At 36.7% G+C, this 17,115-nt stretch overlaps 1 protein-coding gene across 2 annotated transcripts in view; it reads right to left on the bottom strand.

Annotated features, from left to right (window-relative positions):
• Nucleotides 1–1,333: 1,333 nt before the first annotated feature.
• LOC134552179 (sodium channel protein type 2 subunit alpha-like) overlaps nt 1,334–17,115 on the bottom strand; it is a 66,478-nt gene continuing 50,696 nt past the window's right edge. Inside the window, exons 20-27 of one of the 2 annotated variants that reach the window (XM_063400573.1) lie at nt 16,367–16,540; nt 13,228–13,350; nt 12,672–12,953; nt 9,850–9,903; nt 8,894–9,031; nt 6,177–6,281; nt 5,510–5,780; nt 1,334–5,137 (exon numbers count right to left, since the gene is read on the bottom strand). In XM_063400573.1, coding sequence (XP_063256643.1) covers nt 3,954–5,137; nt 5,510–5,780; nt 6,177–6,281; nt 8,894–9,031; nt 9,850–9,903; nt 12,672–12,953; nt 13,228–13,350; nt 16,367–16,540 — 2,331 coding nt within the window. In that variant the 3' untranslated portion in view covers nt 1,334–3,953. The remainder of the gene's footprint in view (nt 5,138–5,509; nt 5,781–6,176; nt 6,282–8,893; nt 9,032–9,849; nt 9,904–12,671; nt 12,954–13,227; nt 13,351–16,366; nt 16,541–17,115) is intronic. The other variant, XM_063400572.1, reaches the window with a different exon arrangement.

Raw genomic sequence — 17,115 nt, 5'->3', positions numbered from 1 at the left:
GAGGCTGATGACACCTTCACAAAGTAAAATACACCTACATTCCTGGGTAACTAAGAGAGACTAAAGAAAGCCCATTTCTTAGGCTATTTTAAGGGAGCTTTTGTTATTAATTTTTCCTTCTCTGTGAGCTGGGACAATAAGAGGATGCAGTGTACTACTGCTCTAGGAATTTTACTTAAGGTTTTGCATAATGATATATGACTGACCCATTACCTGAAAACAGTCTTATATTAAAACTAAAACACAGATTTCTTTTATACCTGCAGGTTAAGGAGGAAGTCTGCAAATCAACTGTGTTTTCTATAAGCTTTTTACCTTCAAGGTATACTGGAATAATTTCAAAGAAACATAGAAGTATCCAAAGTTATTCAAATATATACACTCAGAATCCAAAAATACATTACTTTTTTTGTAAAGGTCTAAGATATTGGATGTGAGATATTAAAAATGGACTGATTCCAGCTGGATTATTGGTTTAATAGTCATAATTTTAAAAATAATAGAGATTTTATAGGATAAAATGACTTTATAAATGACTTTATATATTTCTGTCCACTACCAGATTGGTACAAAAATTATTACATACATATTTTATGCTTATTCCACATAGAATTTTCAAGTTAATGACACAGCTGCCCAGCCCTGACTTTATTCTTTAAATAGAAATTTAAGAATATAACTAATATTTTAAAAAGTATTTACATTACATTAATACATAATTATTGTTAGCAACTACAATATGAAAACTCTAGCAATTCTGGATTGAAAAAAACATGTGTACTAATTAAAATCACGTGCAGTTACTAAAAACATGCACATTGTCCTTCAAACCACAGGGTATTTTCCTGTTAGTCATATTGGCCCAAGTGTACAGAAGCTACTCTTCACAAAAGAAATGAGAATACAAAAAAAGAAAGAAGAAAAGGATTAATTACCCCATGCCCAGGTCCAATGCACACACCACGTCCCTTATCCCGCCACCTGTGTGAAGCAACCTCTTGCCAGAGACCACGCCCGAGAGCCTCAGCGAAGGCATCAGCTCCCGAGGACAGCTGTGACATGGCCACTAAAACCTCCAACAGCTCTTCTTCCCTGCTCTCGGCAAGCACGGGCTTTTAGAGGCAAAGGGATTAAAGCAACTCTGTCATGCTCCCATGGCGTTATTGTGACAGATCCCAGGTCACCTATCCCAGAGCGAGCAGTGTCTACAGGAGCAGCTGTGGAGCCATCCTGCATTGGACTTGCCCAACAGAGAGTATCACTGGATCTCTTCCTGGGCAACTCAAAAATTTGACAAGAAGACACATAGTTGAAATGTGAGGGGTTCTTTTGAATTCTAGAAAATCTCCTCTGGTGAGGACAACATCAGCATTTCATTTTATCTTGATGGTGACAAGTTGATACTGATCTAAGTCATGAAGCAACAAGTGATCTAGATGTCTAAATCACCTCACTGCTGAAGTGGCTCCCCCTTAATTTTAGCAACCTTGCTAATCTTTATAAACTTCATACAATAAAAGACAAAGACTAAAATAATTACATAAAAAGGTTATCTTTATTCTTTTAGGTTGTTAGCGATATAGTCATTTTTGGTAAAACAACTTCCTGCATGCAGTTCATCAGTACACTATGAGCCAATAATTTCTATTAAAGCAGGAGCCCATCAATATTCTAATTCTTTTGTAAGAAATGCAAAGTGTTTCACTGCCCATTGCACAAGCTCACTATTCATCCTCATGAAGGAAGATTTTTGAATAACAAATTATATTTAAAGTGTTTCTACTGCAGTGTGCACCAATAAGCAAAGAAGACACTATGAGATTAACTTTGGGGAAAAAGCAATGCTTCCATGACTAAGATTACCTGAAAATCAACAGACAGGATGATAACAAAGAAAGATCCTCTGTCTTGTTTCAGATAAAAAGGTCTACCTATGGATCAGAAAAAAACCTGTACTGTCCATTTGCTTTTAAATTATTCCTTAGTAAAAGCTGTTGAAAGCAATTTGCAGAAATTTTCAATTTCACTTTGTATCTTAGGTTTCTGAACAGTAAAGCGTCAAAGACAGCAATAAAAATTAACAACAACAGGAAAATATTTGTAATTTCTTATAGTATGTATAAAATTTTATAAAATAAAGATACTTTAAAAATAATCAATATATGTTATAATTTTCTTCTAGTCCCACTCATATTTTAAGCCATCCATTTGTCCTGTATAGTCCAGTACTTTACTGCATATTTGCGGATTTTAACATAAAACAAAATCTTTAATAGCAGCAAACCATTGCTTACTGGTATGAGGAATGATGGTCTTGTCAAACAGTTTTTCTTTTACCACTCACATCTCTTCCCATGCTAAATTTTAACAGCTGTGGAATAATAGCAGCAAGCATGCATCAGTTAGAGCTTCCAATTATTTGAAGTATCATAGAATATATCATAATATCTATTAAAATGTTGTAAGCTAACTTAATATGGTACCTATTTGACACATATACAGTAATTAGGTCATTGTCTCTTTGTTCAAAAAGTTACCACTGTGTAAAACAACTGATTAAATAACAGAGGGTATTTTACTTACATGTATAGTGTCAGCCTGAATGCAAAAAAGCATCACCTAAACCCCAGTGCAGGACAAAGCTGATTTCAGGTCATCTTTCTGGTCATCTCAGCTCTCTACAAAAGGTTACATTACAGTGGGAACCTGATTAAATTGCCAAGGGGGTGTCAAAACCACCTCTCTCATGTACATATTTTGTGTTTCTATGATCCATCCTTCCAAAGCAGGAAATTTAAATCTGAGGTATATATTAAGGTAGTATTTGTCCCCAAATGTACACTGCTATCAACTTATTCCCATAGCTTTGATTATTTTCCTAAGAGGGATATACTCATGAGAAATAAGAAGTGTAGCAACAAACTTTGGAATAAAGTATGGAAGTTACTCAAGCTATCACAGGGTAAAAACATACCACACTTTTAAAAAATTATAATTTCCCATAGGCAGAATTTGGCATTTGTAGCTTTTCTGTGAAAATCATTGCTTTAATGTTTCAGGAATTATGAGCTATCTTGTAGTCTGAAAGTAATTTTTTTCATAGTTTCACTATTTTCCAAACAGTAGCTCTATGTAGCATCATCTATTTAAACCATTGTATCTGAAATGGACAGTACAATAAATTAAGAACTAGTAAAAGGTAATAAAAATAAATATATTAAACTTAAAAGACTAAGTTACCAACCTCTTTTCTGTGGGAATTATTCCCTTGTTTGATTTACTGACAAATTCTCTATCTGCACTTTGTTTTTTTTTTTAGTTTGCTGCTTCTTTGATCTACATCCTGAGATTCGATAATCTGCAATCTTGTTGTTTTTGTTTGCATTTCTTGTTGTTTTTGCATTTAGAAGTGGCATTTAGAAGAGAACTATGTTCATATAATGATGCCATAATTACGTATTCCTGACATTTGCATTCCTCTGCACATAAGAGTATTATTTAGTGTTTACCTAAATAAAGAGTATTTAGATTTTGTTTTCTCAGCACAGCAGAATTAATAAAGCAGTATGTTATTAAAGCAAACAAGATCATGAAAAAGAACTGGCACACATGGAACACAGATAGGAGATGAAATGTTCACAGTGGACACACTTATTCCACAAAAGTAGAGGCTTATTAGGACCCATTAAGGGTTCCAATAGTCCAAGTAGAAATTTTGTCTCCTCTCATTAGTAACAGCTGATAATCAAAACTATTGCTCTGCAAGTTTGTTTCCCTACTACAGACCAAGAGTTTACTAGTGAAGGATCATTGTCTTGGACAGGCACTGACTGCAGCAGTGGGTAAATACATAAAAACTTATAATTTTGGCATAATACTCCAGTAAGAGTGCTACTGACAAAAACATCATATTTTCAAGCTTGCGAACATTCATTATGGATAATCTCTGCCTTTTACTTTTTCTTTCCTCTTCTGTCTTTTCCTTTGTCCTCCTTTTCTGATTTGTCATCTTCATATTTTTCTTTTTCTGGTTTTGTTACACTATCATAAGAAGGCGGAGCTGTGGTGGATGCAGACATATCCATTTTCTCTGGAGATGAGTTTTCACTCAGCTTACCAACGATCATATCTTTTTTGATAAGCTGATCACCCCCATCTTTCTGATACATAAATGAAAGCTTCTTTACTGATTGTCTTAGAAGATGACGTCTGTAAGCACGCTGAATGATAGTGGCAGAAATTTCTTCCTGTTTTCGTTTCAATGTAGTTGTAATTGGTTCATAGGAAGCTTTAGAGGGATTGGATGCCATGAACCGATCTTCCATCTGTATTCTGAGGGCGTCCATCTCCTCACTTTCCCCCAAGACACGCTTTGTGAAAGCAAACAAGATGTCAAGGCAGTGAATTCTGTCACCGCTCACCACAGGTAGATCCATTGCAATAAGCTGGACTTTGTTTGGTTTTGGTATATTAAGAGGAGGCTCTAGAGAAGCTGCAAAATCAGACAATTTGCTATATTGTATGAATTGTGTTGCATCAGGATCGTATTTTTCCCAAACCTCATAGAACATCTCAAAGTCATCCTCGCCCAAGGGTTCAGCGCTTTCTTCAGTAGCAACACTGAAGTTCTCCAAAATCACAGCGATGTACATGTTCACCACCACCAGAAAGGATATGATAATGTAGCTGACAAAGAAGAAAATCCCAACAGAAGGGTTGCCACAGTCACCTTTCACAGAGCTCCCCGGATGAGCCTTGTTAGGGTCACAGTCTGGCTCCCCTCTGTTGAGGATTGGGTTGAGCAAACTATTCCAGCCAGCGGACGTGGTGATCTGAAACAGGCAGATCATGCTGTTGCCAAACGTTTCAAAGTTGAACATGTCGTCAATCCCATCTTCCCTCTTGACATAGGCAAAGTTGGACATGCCAAATATGGCGTAGATGAACATGACCAGGAAGAGCAGCAGCCCAATGTTGAACAAAGCAGGAAGAGACATCATCAAAGCAAAAAGCAGCGTGCGGATCCCCTTGGCGCCTTTGATGAGGCGCAGGATTCGACCAATTCTGGCAAGTCGTACAACTCTGAACAAAGTGGGTGACACAAAGTACTTTTCAATCACCTCAGCTAGAAACATACCTGTGAAACACAAAAATAAATTAAGAGAGTAACTTTTTAACACAGATTACATTTTCCACAAAAAAGTATAAACAGCTCCCCCCAACTCTAGTTGAGGAATTAGTGGAAAATATAATTGGAGATAAATTTTGTCTGCTATGGATAATTTTAGAATTTTTTCCCCACACTTCTAGAAAATAACCCCAAACCTAAAAGTATTACATCTGGTATAGAATTATTAAGGAAGTTAGCACTCTCAGGTATGCTTTTTATTTCCTAAATAAGCAAGAGAAATTAAAATTAAGTAACTCCTCTAATTTGCACAATTTGACACAGATAAAGCATTAAATACACATATAACTATATTTCATTTTGAACATAAGAATTTCTTACCTATTATTGAAAGAATAACAACCACAAAATCAAAAATATTCCAGCCAATGGTGAAGTAATAATAACGGAGTGAAAATATTTTGAAGACACATTCACCAGTGAAAAGGACAACAAAGACCAAGTTAATCCAATATAAAATACTTTGCATCAGTTCAGTCTGGTCATCTGTTTCTATCATCATTGTTACCATGTTAAGACAGATTAGAACCATAACAGTGATGTCAAATAGTTGCTGTGTTACAATGTCAAACACCAGACCTTGCAATTTGTTCTGAGGGGAGAAAAAAGAAAAGGTTATAGTCTTTTCATGTAATAAACATCTGTTTCCTCCCTCCCATTTCATTCTTCCTCTCCCAAAATGTAACAAGCAAAAGGCACAAAAATCTAAGGAAACCACAGTACAGTAACTTATTTGCCAGTTCAAAGTTTTCCCCTCAAAACCCAACAAGCCTATATTTCTTCCCATTTTTGATTCTCTTCTTCTTCAGGCATAATATGAGAGATCTTTCCCACAGAACAGGTGTATGTACATTTCAATTCAGAATGAAGGGATAATTTGAATAAGGCTGAAACCATTTTAGAGTTAAATGAAGAATTTGATTATAATTAAGGTACTGCTGTGATTTCTCCTCAAACACAGATGATATAAGAATAGCACAATTCTTACCACTGGTCGAGGTATAGGTTTTTGTGGTTTCTTGGATCCCAGCTTCTTCATTGCATTGTAGTATTTCTTTTGTTCTTCTGTCATGAAAATGTCTTGACCTCCAAGGTAAATTAATAAGAGAAACCCCAAATCTGATTACAGTCAAGCCTTTACATGCATTAATTCACAGCATTGCAGAACATGATTTTAATGAACCCTTTATTCATCCTTATACATTGTTACCAAAACCAAAACATAATGACTATTTCCAAGATTGTTAAAATATTTGATGAATCTTGAAGGAAAAATGAAAGAAATTAAGGAACAAAGAAAATCCCCACAGCTTCTATCTATTTCTTATTAAAAAATACATACTTGATTAATTCAGTTAAATAAATACAAAAAAAACCAAACTTGTGAAATATACATTTCATAGACACTTATAAATCTAGCATCATAAACTCCACATTGTAAATCAATCTACCAGAAATAAAAAAGCTTCAAAGGTGCAAAGATACACTGTGAGCAGATATGCCTTCAGGTAAAACATACAAGGAGAAAGAAATTACTGATTTTACTTTTCAGGATGTGCATTTTAGCATTTGAGTATAGGTATCCCAGTTCAGATGATACATGAACAGCGTATATGTAGCTTGATCATCCCCCTACACTGTACCAAGATCATCAGAAGCATGGCCTTACTCTGGTGTTTCTTGTTCGAATAGAAGGATTTCTAGATTGGTATGTACAATACACATACGGAAACTCTCCTCAGAAATACAATTTATACTGACAAGTAACTTCTTTTCTTCCTTTCATGCATTTGTTTGTAATTACATTCCAGGTGTGCACGATATCAAAGCAGTGACATTCGTAAATGAACTTCAGAGCCAGGGGTGATTCTGTGACTTTGTCCTACCGTTGTTCTGAGAATTTGTCAAACGTAGCATCAATCTCATAAACAAAGTAATGATAAGTCTGAATGAAGGTGTGTTTAACTTTCAGCTGTGGCTATATATTGACATGAAGACTTAGAAGTCAAAAGAGACTGTCTTTAACAAACTCTCCTCATAAACCAAATATTCAAGTAAAATTAACTTCGTGGAGAATAAGACTTTTGGAAGAAAAACAAGAAGTTGATTTAATAATTATGGTGGAAATGTGCTGTGACTGTTGGAAGATTTCACTCAGTGGGAAATAAATAATAAAAACAAAAAGGCATAAGGAAAGTGAGACTGGGTGAGATTTCTTCTGCTGTCTCACTGATGTAATGGCTACCACGAGTGAACAAGCCATCCTTGTCTCAGTGTACTGTCCCTAAGGAGAATATAGGCCTCAAGGCAAGACATCCTTAAGGAACAGTTAGGAAATTGGCAGTAGAACATTGCCTCCCTCATGGAACTAAATACTGAAAGTAGGATCCACACAGGAACCATAGAGAAGCACAGTTTAACCACACAGAGATAGTATATTGCAACATGAGGTCTTTTTCCATTCATATCCCAACATGCCCAAATGTCAGTGATATCAAGAAAGAACAAAGACAAGAAAAATACTGCTGGATAGCCATGAACTGTTTGATTTGCACATTTCTAGGAACACAGGTACACCTATAAATTCAAAAGATAGACAGCTAATGCTTGCTAATTTGCTACATAAAACTGAAGAATACTGCACAGATAGAATTTTCCCCAGCCTAGTCGCACATCCAGTATTTTACTTCCTTGGTGACTTACAACAGCTTCAAATGTACAGGGGGGTGTTTACCACACTGCCAGAAAAAGCCCTTTAGCAGGAACCCTTATCTGCCTTCTGAGTCATGATGATTCCAGTAGACAGTATCTGCCAAGTGAACTTAATAAACCTTATAATTACCTCACTAATGAGTAAAGTCACCTTGTACATAGCAACTGACAAAAATGCCAATAATATTGCATATAGCCTTGGTCTCCAAGGATGAGAAATGGACCACCTTCCTGCTAACTACTGGATGCCCCTGAAGGTTACTCCAAGGAAGGTGTATGTATCTCAAAGGACGAAGATGCCACCATTTATGGTTTAAATAGCAAGCACCGTTTAATTTGCCATCATAGCCTGCATTTTCATCTATTTAAATGTTCCTAGAGCTCTTGACACAATCCTGTGCCCATTTAAATAATAGGAACAGCTTATGTTGAAAAGAAAACATACATATTTTCAAATGACACCCATCTTCTTTTTCTTGCAAATTCACTAACTCAAGACATTTTCCGAACCCTCTCATCTTACAATACATAGCAGCATTTTCAGCTTGTCTGTATTAGTGTCTGTAATTGAGGCCTTCACAATACTGCCACATGTTATCTCCTTATAATTTTTGACATTTATAGTTTTGCATATTCTCTTCTTTCCTGCTTTTTATTTGCTTGAATCATCTGTACTTTCACATAGCTTGGTCACAGCACTGTAAGGTTAAGAAAAAAAAAAGACCTAACTTTCTGATGGACAACAAATCATTGGGCTGTACAGGGATATGGAGAACACTCAGACACTCAGTCTAAGTTTAAATTACTTCAAATGTCTTAAAAAGAAAGGACTGTTATTTCATTATTTTGAATAAACAAAAATCTTAAAACCTGAATTCTTTTTTTCTTTCTGTTACTGTGAGAAATTTCAGAAACTCTTATTTATCCCTACATACATTTGCTGAATGCTCAGTAACAATGAAGTATTGTGAAAATGAAGCATGTGGCACTTATCTTCTTTTTTTGTTGGTTGAAGTTGTCTATGATGACACCAATGAATAGGTTTAGGGTGAAAAACGATCCAAAGACAATAAAGGCCACAAAGTAAAGGTACATGTACAGGTTGTCTTCATACTGAGGCTGTTTCCCTGCCTATGTAACACAGAAAAACAGCAAAGCATCACAAATAACAGGTAAAACAAATGAAAGATTCCCGAGCAGGAAGAGAAGTTGCATCCAGATGGAGAGGGGTTAAACCCAACTGTACAAGGGGGTAAACCCAACTCCTTTGGAGCATACACTACACTTGCCTTATATTTGAACTTGAAAAGCTATTTAATACAGGTTTCTATAATTGCACATATTGCAGGACTTGCCATTCCTTCCCTCTCCGTTCTCTTTGATGACATTTGACATTTCATGCAGGTCCTACTAAATTTGACAGAAATACACAAATCTCAAAAGCAATTCAGTTCCTATAGACTATATGTGAATCAAGAGTTGGATTCAGGAGAGATCCAAACAAATATCAAGATTAAAAGAAAAATAGGCAAAATTTAGCAAATTTGGTTTTTGATGTCATCAGAGTCTACAGCTCTGGATTAGCTTTTGCAGTGATGCCTCTTGACTATTTGGGTTAATTCTGAAGACACAGGAAAAACTTATTTCCTGACCTGTACAATCTCAGACATAAATTAATAGGAAACTGCATGTGATTAGTTTGGATTTTTACAGAAGAATTATTAAATTAATAATAAGTTAGTGTAGCTCTACAGCCATACTTTTTTTACCTGTTAAAAACGTAAGCACTTTGTGGGCATAGATTTATATAGGAAATTCATCAGGGCTTTACATTTAATTTTTTATATTTTACTTCATTTCAACTGCCATTCAAGAAGTGTTACATCAATCTTACTTTTGTTTTCCCTCAGAAATTTTCTTTTACTCAGTAGATTTTATATTGCACTCACTTCTGTAGAATCAACTGCAGCATACATAATCTCCATCCATCCTTTAAATGTTGCCTAAAAAAAAGAGTTAATATTTTCCATCAAAGCTCCAGTTCTGAGAACATTCTAAATAGAACTGTATTCTGCAAGGTATTTCTATTCATAACAATAAAGAGAATATTAAAAGTCTGGAGAGTTACAAGTGAAGCATACGCAGGAAGTTCATTACTGTGGAATATTTCCCCCTAATACTTAAAATAGTGAATACATACTAATCTCCATGGAAATTCATATAAACTCTCTGTGTGATGAGTTGCAATCAGTATCACCATACCAGATAGACAGCAATTTATGTCCCAGGGAAATGTGATGTGCTGGTTGCCACCTGAAAAGCACTACCTCAACAGGAGAGGAGAGGCACTGTGCTGTTTGGCATCCCAGCAAGGCCAAGTCCCTGATGGCAGGATACAGGGAACCTACACCACCAGCTAGTCCAGCTGCACTGGGATGGCATCTAGTTCAAATGCAGCAGAAAGCAGGAGCTCCAAGAAGAGACTGAGTGAAGCTGCCCAAGGGTTCAGAAGCTCATCCATCCTTCCAGTGTGTGCCACAGTGTCCACCGCATGCCATGGTGTCCACGGGGGCCACGGTGGGCCACGGACCACACGCAGCTCTGTGCACCTTCCTGAGCAGAACCCAGCCTGGATCCGCTCCTCCAGGACCTCCCCTGCACATTCCAGCTCTCTGGCATCCCTGTAACTGCATTATTGATGGAACCAATCTGAACGGCACCATTCCTCTGCCCTGAGTGCAGCACACAGTGTCAACACCAGCTATTCCCAAACACTGCTTGGTTCTCCTCAAGGTGTTATAATAAGGCTTTCAGTGCTAACTTTCTGACTACTAAAACCTGGAGGACTTCTCCACGAAAAAAAATTAGCCATCATCTATTGGCATTGTTCAGAAAGAATAAAGAAATAGTCCTAGAAGAAACTCTAAAAGGTAAGTAAGTCGTCCCCTGAAATCTTAAGAAAATAATGGAATCACAGAATGGTTTGGCTTGCAAGTGACCTTCAGAAATTATCTAGTTTAAACCCTCTGCCACGGGCAGGGACATCTTTCACTACATCAAAAATTTCCAATGATGGGCCATCCACATTCTCTGGGCAACCTGAATGTCTCAATGCATTATGACTAAAAAAATAAGTAAATCTTCCTTATATCCAATATGAACCTATCTTTTTTCAATTAAAAAACATTGCCATTCGTCTTGTCACTACAGGCCCTGGGGAAAAAATTTCCCTCAGTCTTTCTTACAAGTCCTCTTTAAACACTGGAAGAACACTATATATAGTCTCCCTGGAGCCTTCTCTTCTCCAGGCTGAACAACCCCAACTCTTTCAGCATTTCTTCAAAGGAAAATTGTTCCAGTCCTCTGATCTTTTCCTTGGCTGTCTTCTGGACCTCTAAGAGGTCCACATCCTCTTGTTCTGATCAGGTCTCATGAGAATGGAGTGCATAGGGAGAATCACCTCTCTATCTGTTGGCCACACTTCTTGCTGGCCAGCCCAGGATATGACTGACTTTGCACCCAAATCCTGTGCAATTACATGCAAGCGCACATTGCAGGCTCATGTCAAATTTTTTTCCACCAGTATTCCAAGACCACATCTGTGGGAGTGACCTCAATCCATTTGTTTTCCAGTCTGTACTGATACTAGGGACTGCCCTGAACCAGGTGCAGGACCTTGCATGTGTGACCTGTGTGATGTTCATGGAGTTCAACCTTCAGCTGGGTGAAGTCCCTCAGGTGGCATCCCCTCTAAGCCTACCACAAAGCTCAGCTTGGTGTCATCTCAATTCCGTTATCGATGTCTTTGGTGGAGCTGTTGGACAGTACTGGTCCTAGAGCAAATCCTTGAGAGCACCACTTGGAACTGGTTTCCTCTTGGACACTAAGGCACTGACAGTAAGTCTTTCAACACAGCCATCCAACAAATTTCTTATCCCTCTAGAGGGCCCTCAGCAAACTTGCTCTGGTTGATACTGAGGATATGAAAGTTGTGAATGATATGTTTATTGCAACCATTACACAGGTGAACTGTAGGTGCAAGACATGATACAAATGCTAATAGCACTCTCTAAGCTGGTCATTTATGCAATTGCCAGTACTGTTTAGCAAGAGCTACTGTTACTCCCTGAAGCAATCAGAGGGTAGCCTGCTAGCACAATACGAACTACTAAACTCCACTTGTTGGAAATTTTTAAAAACACCCTAATTACCGACTGCTTATGAGTACAAATAATCCCCAAAAGCAATTTGTCAGATGAACCTGATTATGAATATATGTTTGTCTTATTGGCAGTTACAGACACTTGCTCTAAACAAAGGCTCCTGCCTAGAAATGTAGCTCTCTTCTTGTCTGAAGATCAGGTAAGTCCTAGAAGGTATCTATGACAACCATGGCAAGAGTATTAGTCAATGTGCCTTAAAAGATAAAAAAAATAAAAGAAAATGAAACCTAGCTGCAGTTTTTAACCAGATATTTTAACTATATACTGTATTTCTGTAGCACTTGAAAAGTACTAGCAGTTGGGTGCCAAGCAACTTTATATCCATTAGGTAAATATCAGATACTTCTCCTCTCCCAAAATGACCGGAGAATGTATCACATCTTTACCATAAGCAACAATTAGCTCAACAGAACAAAACTGAATGAACAAAACAGAATTGACTATAAAGTCAAATCCATATCCATTCATTTATTTTAAAGTAACACTGAAAATAATGGAATTAAATGATACTTCTACTAAAATTAAAGCTAGAAAATTTATGCACTTACCACTTGAAGCAGAGAAAGATAACCAATTGCAACATTATCAAAGTTTACTTTCACATTTTTCCACCGAACTTCTCCAGTAGTCCTATTCATATTTTCACACATGCTTTTATTGCTGACTTCCTGTGGTGTGAACACCTTATCATTTGTGGTGTTAACACAGTGATAGAACTTGCCAGCAAACAAATTTACTCCCATAATGCTGAAAATTAGCCAGAACGTAAGACAAACCAGAAGTACATTCATAATGGAAGGGATTGCTCCAGTAAGAGCATTCACAACCACCTAGTCAATAAACACAGAAAAAAAAAAAAAAAAAAAGGGTTATTTTTTAAAAAATCTAGAAGATAATTTAATGTAAAACATTATATTAGACTGAAGTAATGCAAATAGAAAAGGAATAATGCATGTCATATTACCAAACAGTTGGTAATATGACATGCATTATGCTACTGTTGGCCTTGTTAAAAGACATGCAATTAGTCTTCTTCCATGATTTTATAATTTGGCATATTTTTAAGGATTTATTTTACACATTATTTCCTTTTTTTTTCCTTACCCTCATGCCTTCAAAGCGTGACAAAGCTCTTAGAGGTCTCAAAGCTCTTAATGTTCGGAGGGATTTAATTGCACCAAATTCTGAGAAGCCAAGGGCAGTAGCTACTAAACTAACCAACGAGACCTAGAGGAAAACAAAACAGAACAAAAGTACTTTTCTTTTTAAAGTGGCTTCAAAATATAAACGCCTTGAGGGGTAAAATTTTGATCTGGATATCGAGAAAAAATTTCATAAGGTCCCTCGTCTTTCAGGGAAAAGGAAAAGGAAAAGGAAAAAATTAGTCTAATATTGCATGTAAATTTCAGAACAGTTTGAACAAAACATACCTTAATCCATAAGACTATCTGTGGATATGTGTGTGTGTGCATCTTTATTTAAAAAAAAAATTTCCTCTCCCTCCGTGTGTTTGATTGTGGTTTGGACAACCTGTGATACCAGCTATAAACTCACTTCTACATATAAGAATATAAATTTTAAATATAAAATTAGAAAATTCAAAAGGTGTACTGCTAAAAAAGAGTGGGAAATATTACAAAACACCCTGCAATGATGCACATGAGACAGAATCCCAACCTCACCCTTATTTCAACTTTCTGTTCTTGTAACTACTAAACAGTATAATTGCAGAAAAGCAGCACATTGTTATCATAAGCTGAATTTTTAAAATGGTTTGTATTTTGGACAATTAATGTGCCTTGAGAGTTTGCCTTTTAACATTATTACTTTTGTGGAAGAAAGAAATCCACAAGAACTCTTGAAACCTTCAGTACAGCTGGATTAAGACCTCAGAAGTTGATTCTCCTGCTATTTTCCAACAAAAGTCAATGACTTTTGTCCTCAGTGAGCCTCCCTCTCCCTCTTCCTGTCTCCTGTTGTATTTACATGAGGAAGTCTTCTGCAGATTTCCTTCCTCTAAGGGTAGCTCAAGCAAGCTGCCAAATACTGTACAATCCCATCTTTGCTCTTTTCTGTGATACCATTTTTACTTGCACATGGAAAGCTGAGCAAAAAAAAGCATTTTTTATTGGTTTCAGATCTTATTATCTGTTGCTGAAATAGCTGTAAACATCACAATGGGTAAGAACTTCTCTCTGTATACTGTAAGTTCTTTCCCAAACAGGGAACAGCTGGAGAGTGTAGGCTGATAGGTGCAGAAGAGTTCGACTGAAAAGATTCTGTAAAATGTCTCACGGTGATAATTTAACTTGATTGGTGCTGGTATGGCAAATTGTTCAATGTTTAGCTGGATAAAGGCATAGGACAGAAAGATAAAACAAAGATCTATTTAAGCAGTTGAGGGCAGCACCCACATGCTAAACCAGCAGATAAAACGGCAGCAGGAAGAGAAAGAATTAAAATTCCTTGTTACTGGCTGAAAACAATAACAAGTATGTCTGGCAATAATGTCAGAATAAACTAAGCAGACCACCATGACTTTAGGGGTGGGAAGGAGTGGGTTTACAATACAGGAGGTCAAACACTGGAAATTGATGGCTAAGTAAGGCATACTCCACTCATATCAGCCTGAGCTGTCTAATCTAATCTTGAGGTTAAGAGCTAATTGAACACCTCCAATGGTGTCTCCTTACATGAATTGTTACAAAATCTGCTGCTATAGGGCCACGAAATGTAGATACTCTAAACAAAAGATTAAGATGGCTACATGAAAGCACTGAAACCACTGAAAAATGAAGAGCCCATACCTATCCACATGGATGTATGCTATGCCTAATCAGAAGAATTGCTCTTAAAACTCAATTCAAGATCAACTTTTCCCAGTACAGGCTCATACAGAGACACTAATTGTGAATACTCCTTAAATAGTATTAGATTTATTTATTTGTTTCTGTTTAGTTTTCTTTCTTTTTTACCAATGACCATTGTAATGGGAAAAAAATCCAAATTTAAGTATCACAAGGTTCTGGAAACATACTGTCTGGTTATTCATAATATGAAAAGTGTCTAAAACATGGTATCAACAATTTTATGCAAAGGTGACAGAATCTATCTAGATGATTGCTGCTGATTTCCTATCAATTATAAAGCTGTCATAATTTTTCACCTACCACTTAAGTTATAATAAAGAAAAATTAGAATTCTATAGTATCCACAAAGACAGCAAATATACAAAAATTATACATTCTGCCTTACTCAGAGACAGTCTCAACTTTTTTTCCTTTTGTGTGCTGAGGTTATCTTGTTTTGGAAAATTTAATCTTAGGGGAGGACCCTTATACTTGCTAAGTTCCCTACAGGTCAGTACATCTGTTCTGGGATATATGCTGACTTTATACTTGGTGTAAGTATAGACCGGGAGTTCACAACAGAAGAAATGGAGAGGCATGAAAGTAAAAAGCAGGAAAATGCATATCCCAGAAAAGCTGTATCACATTTTATCTCATGTCACTGAGTTAGTCCACTTGCTAAGAATGGGGATTCACTGAAAAGAGAAGCACAGGTAAATGAGGAAGACAAATAACAAATACCACTTGTGCCTTTCCCTCCAAAAAATGTACTTTAAAAAGAGCCTTAGGTAAGTTTGAATTCTAGTAGTAGCTTATGTCCTAGATTCTGCCCAAGATTTCAGATACCAACCAATCAACAGAGTTTTCTTTTGTCCATTTGTTGAACATCTTCACAAAAAGAAAGAACTCATTTAAATGCAAATGCAATGTCACTAATTTAGTTTCTTTGGAGTGCAATATCAACACTAGTTTTTAATGTTATTGTTGAAAAAAAATTCTCCCCTGCAGTTCTTTGTCAGTGCCTCATTAAGCCCAGAACCAAATGTCCTACTCCATGTGCTCACTTAAATTTCCCTTCCTTTCCTTATGTCTGCATCCTCCTCGCTCTCTGTTGCCACATCCAGCAGACTGAAGTCAAACCAGTAAACCCTGCTCCCTCACCAGCTAGGACCCCACACAGTAAAACACAGAACACATGGTGTCAATGACAACACAAAGGCAGATTTAGTTACACACTGGACAATTGCAGCAGGATCTTGTTCAACAGTATGTAATTTTCTGGTTTTTAAACCAAATTTATATTATTCACTGCATGTATCTCTATCAGACTGAAGTTACACAAAATGACCTCCCTAAACAACAGAAACAGACTGCTTAGAAAGCATGGTACTTACATCAACAATCAGGAAGTCCAGCCAGCACCAAGCATTAGTGAAGTAAGTCTGAAAACCATAGGCCACCCATTTTAGCACCATTTCCAGAATAAAGATGTAAGTAAAGATTTTATCAGCATAGTCCAGCACGATTTTTATAGTCTTGCGCTGTTCAATATATATATCTTCAAAAGCCTGTAAAGAACGGGTTACATAGAATCAGCTATTGAAAAGTCCTTGAAAATTACAAATTAAGCCAGAACAAAAGGAAAACAGCAAAATCATTCAGCTCTAGATGTTTTACCTTGAAAAACCAAAGTAACAGAAATTACAATTACCTTCTTCCTGCATTTTAGTTTTATTATTGTATGAAATTGGAATTACAATATCAAGTCTGAGGTTGTCAAAAACGTTTTTAGAAATTGCAATAATAGTCAACACAGAATTACAATTTTTCAGCCTGAAAAGCCCAGCCAGGTTCTGTCAGAAGGCAGCCTCATTATCACATCAACTTCAATTAACAAACGAGACCAATATTATGTTAATGATCTCTAGTGAATTTCAGTCGTAGGTGCTGATGGCAAGGTTTTAGTAGTGGGAGGCTGTAGATGCAGCCACTGTGAGAAGAGACCGGGGGACTGCTTTGTGCCAGCTCCACAATCGATCCCACACAGGAAACAGCCAAGCACAACAATGAAGCTGATAGTGCCTCTGGGAAAACATATTTAAGGACAAAACACTGCATGCCAGAACGAGTACTGAAGGAAAAA

The sequence above is a fragment of the Prinia subflava genome, chromosome 6, assembly GCF_021018805.1.
Source record: "Prinia subflava isolate CZ2003 ecotype Zambia chromosome 6, Cam_Psub_1.2, whole genome shotgun sequence".
In the NCBI taxonomy this organism is placed as follows: Eukaryota; Metazoa; Chordata; class Aves; order Passeriformes; family Cisticolidae; genus Prinia; species Prinia subflava.
This window is presented reverse-complemented; position numbering and strand designations above follow the sequence as displayed.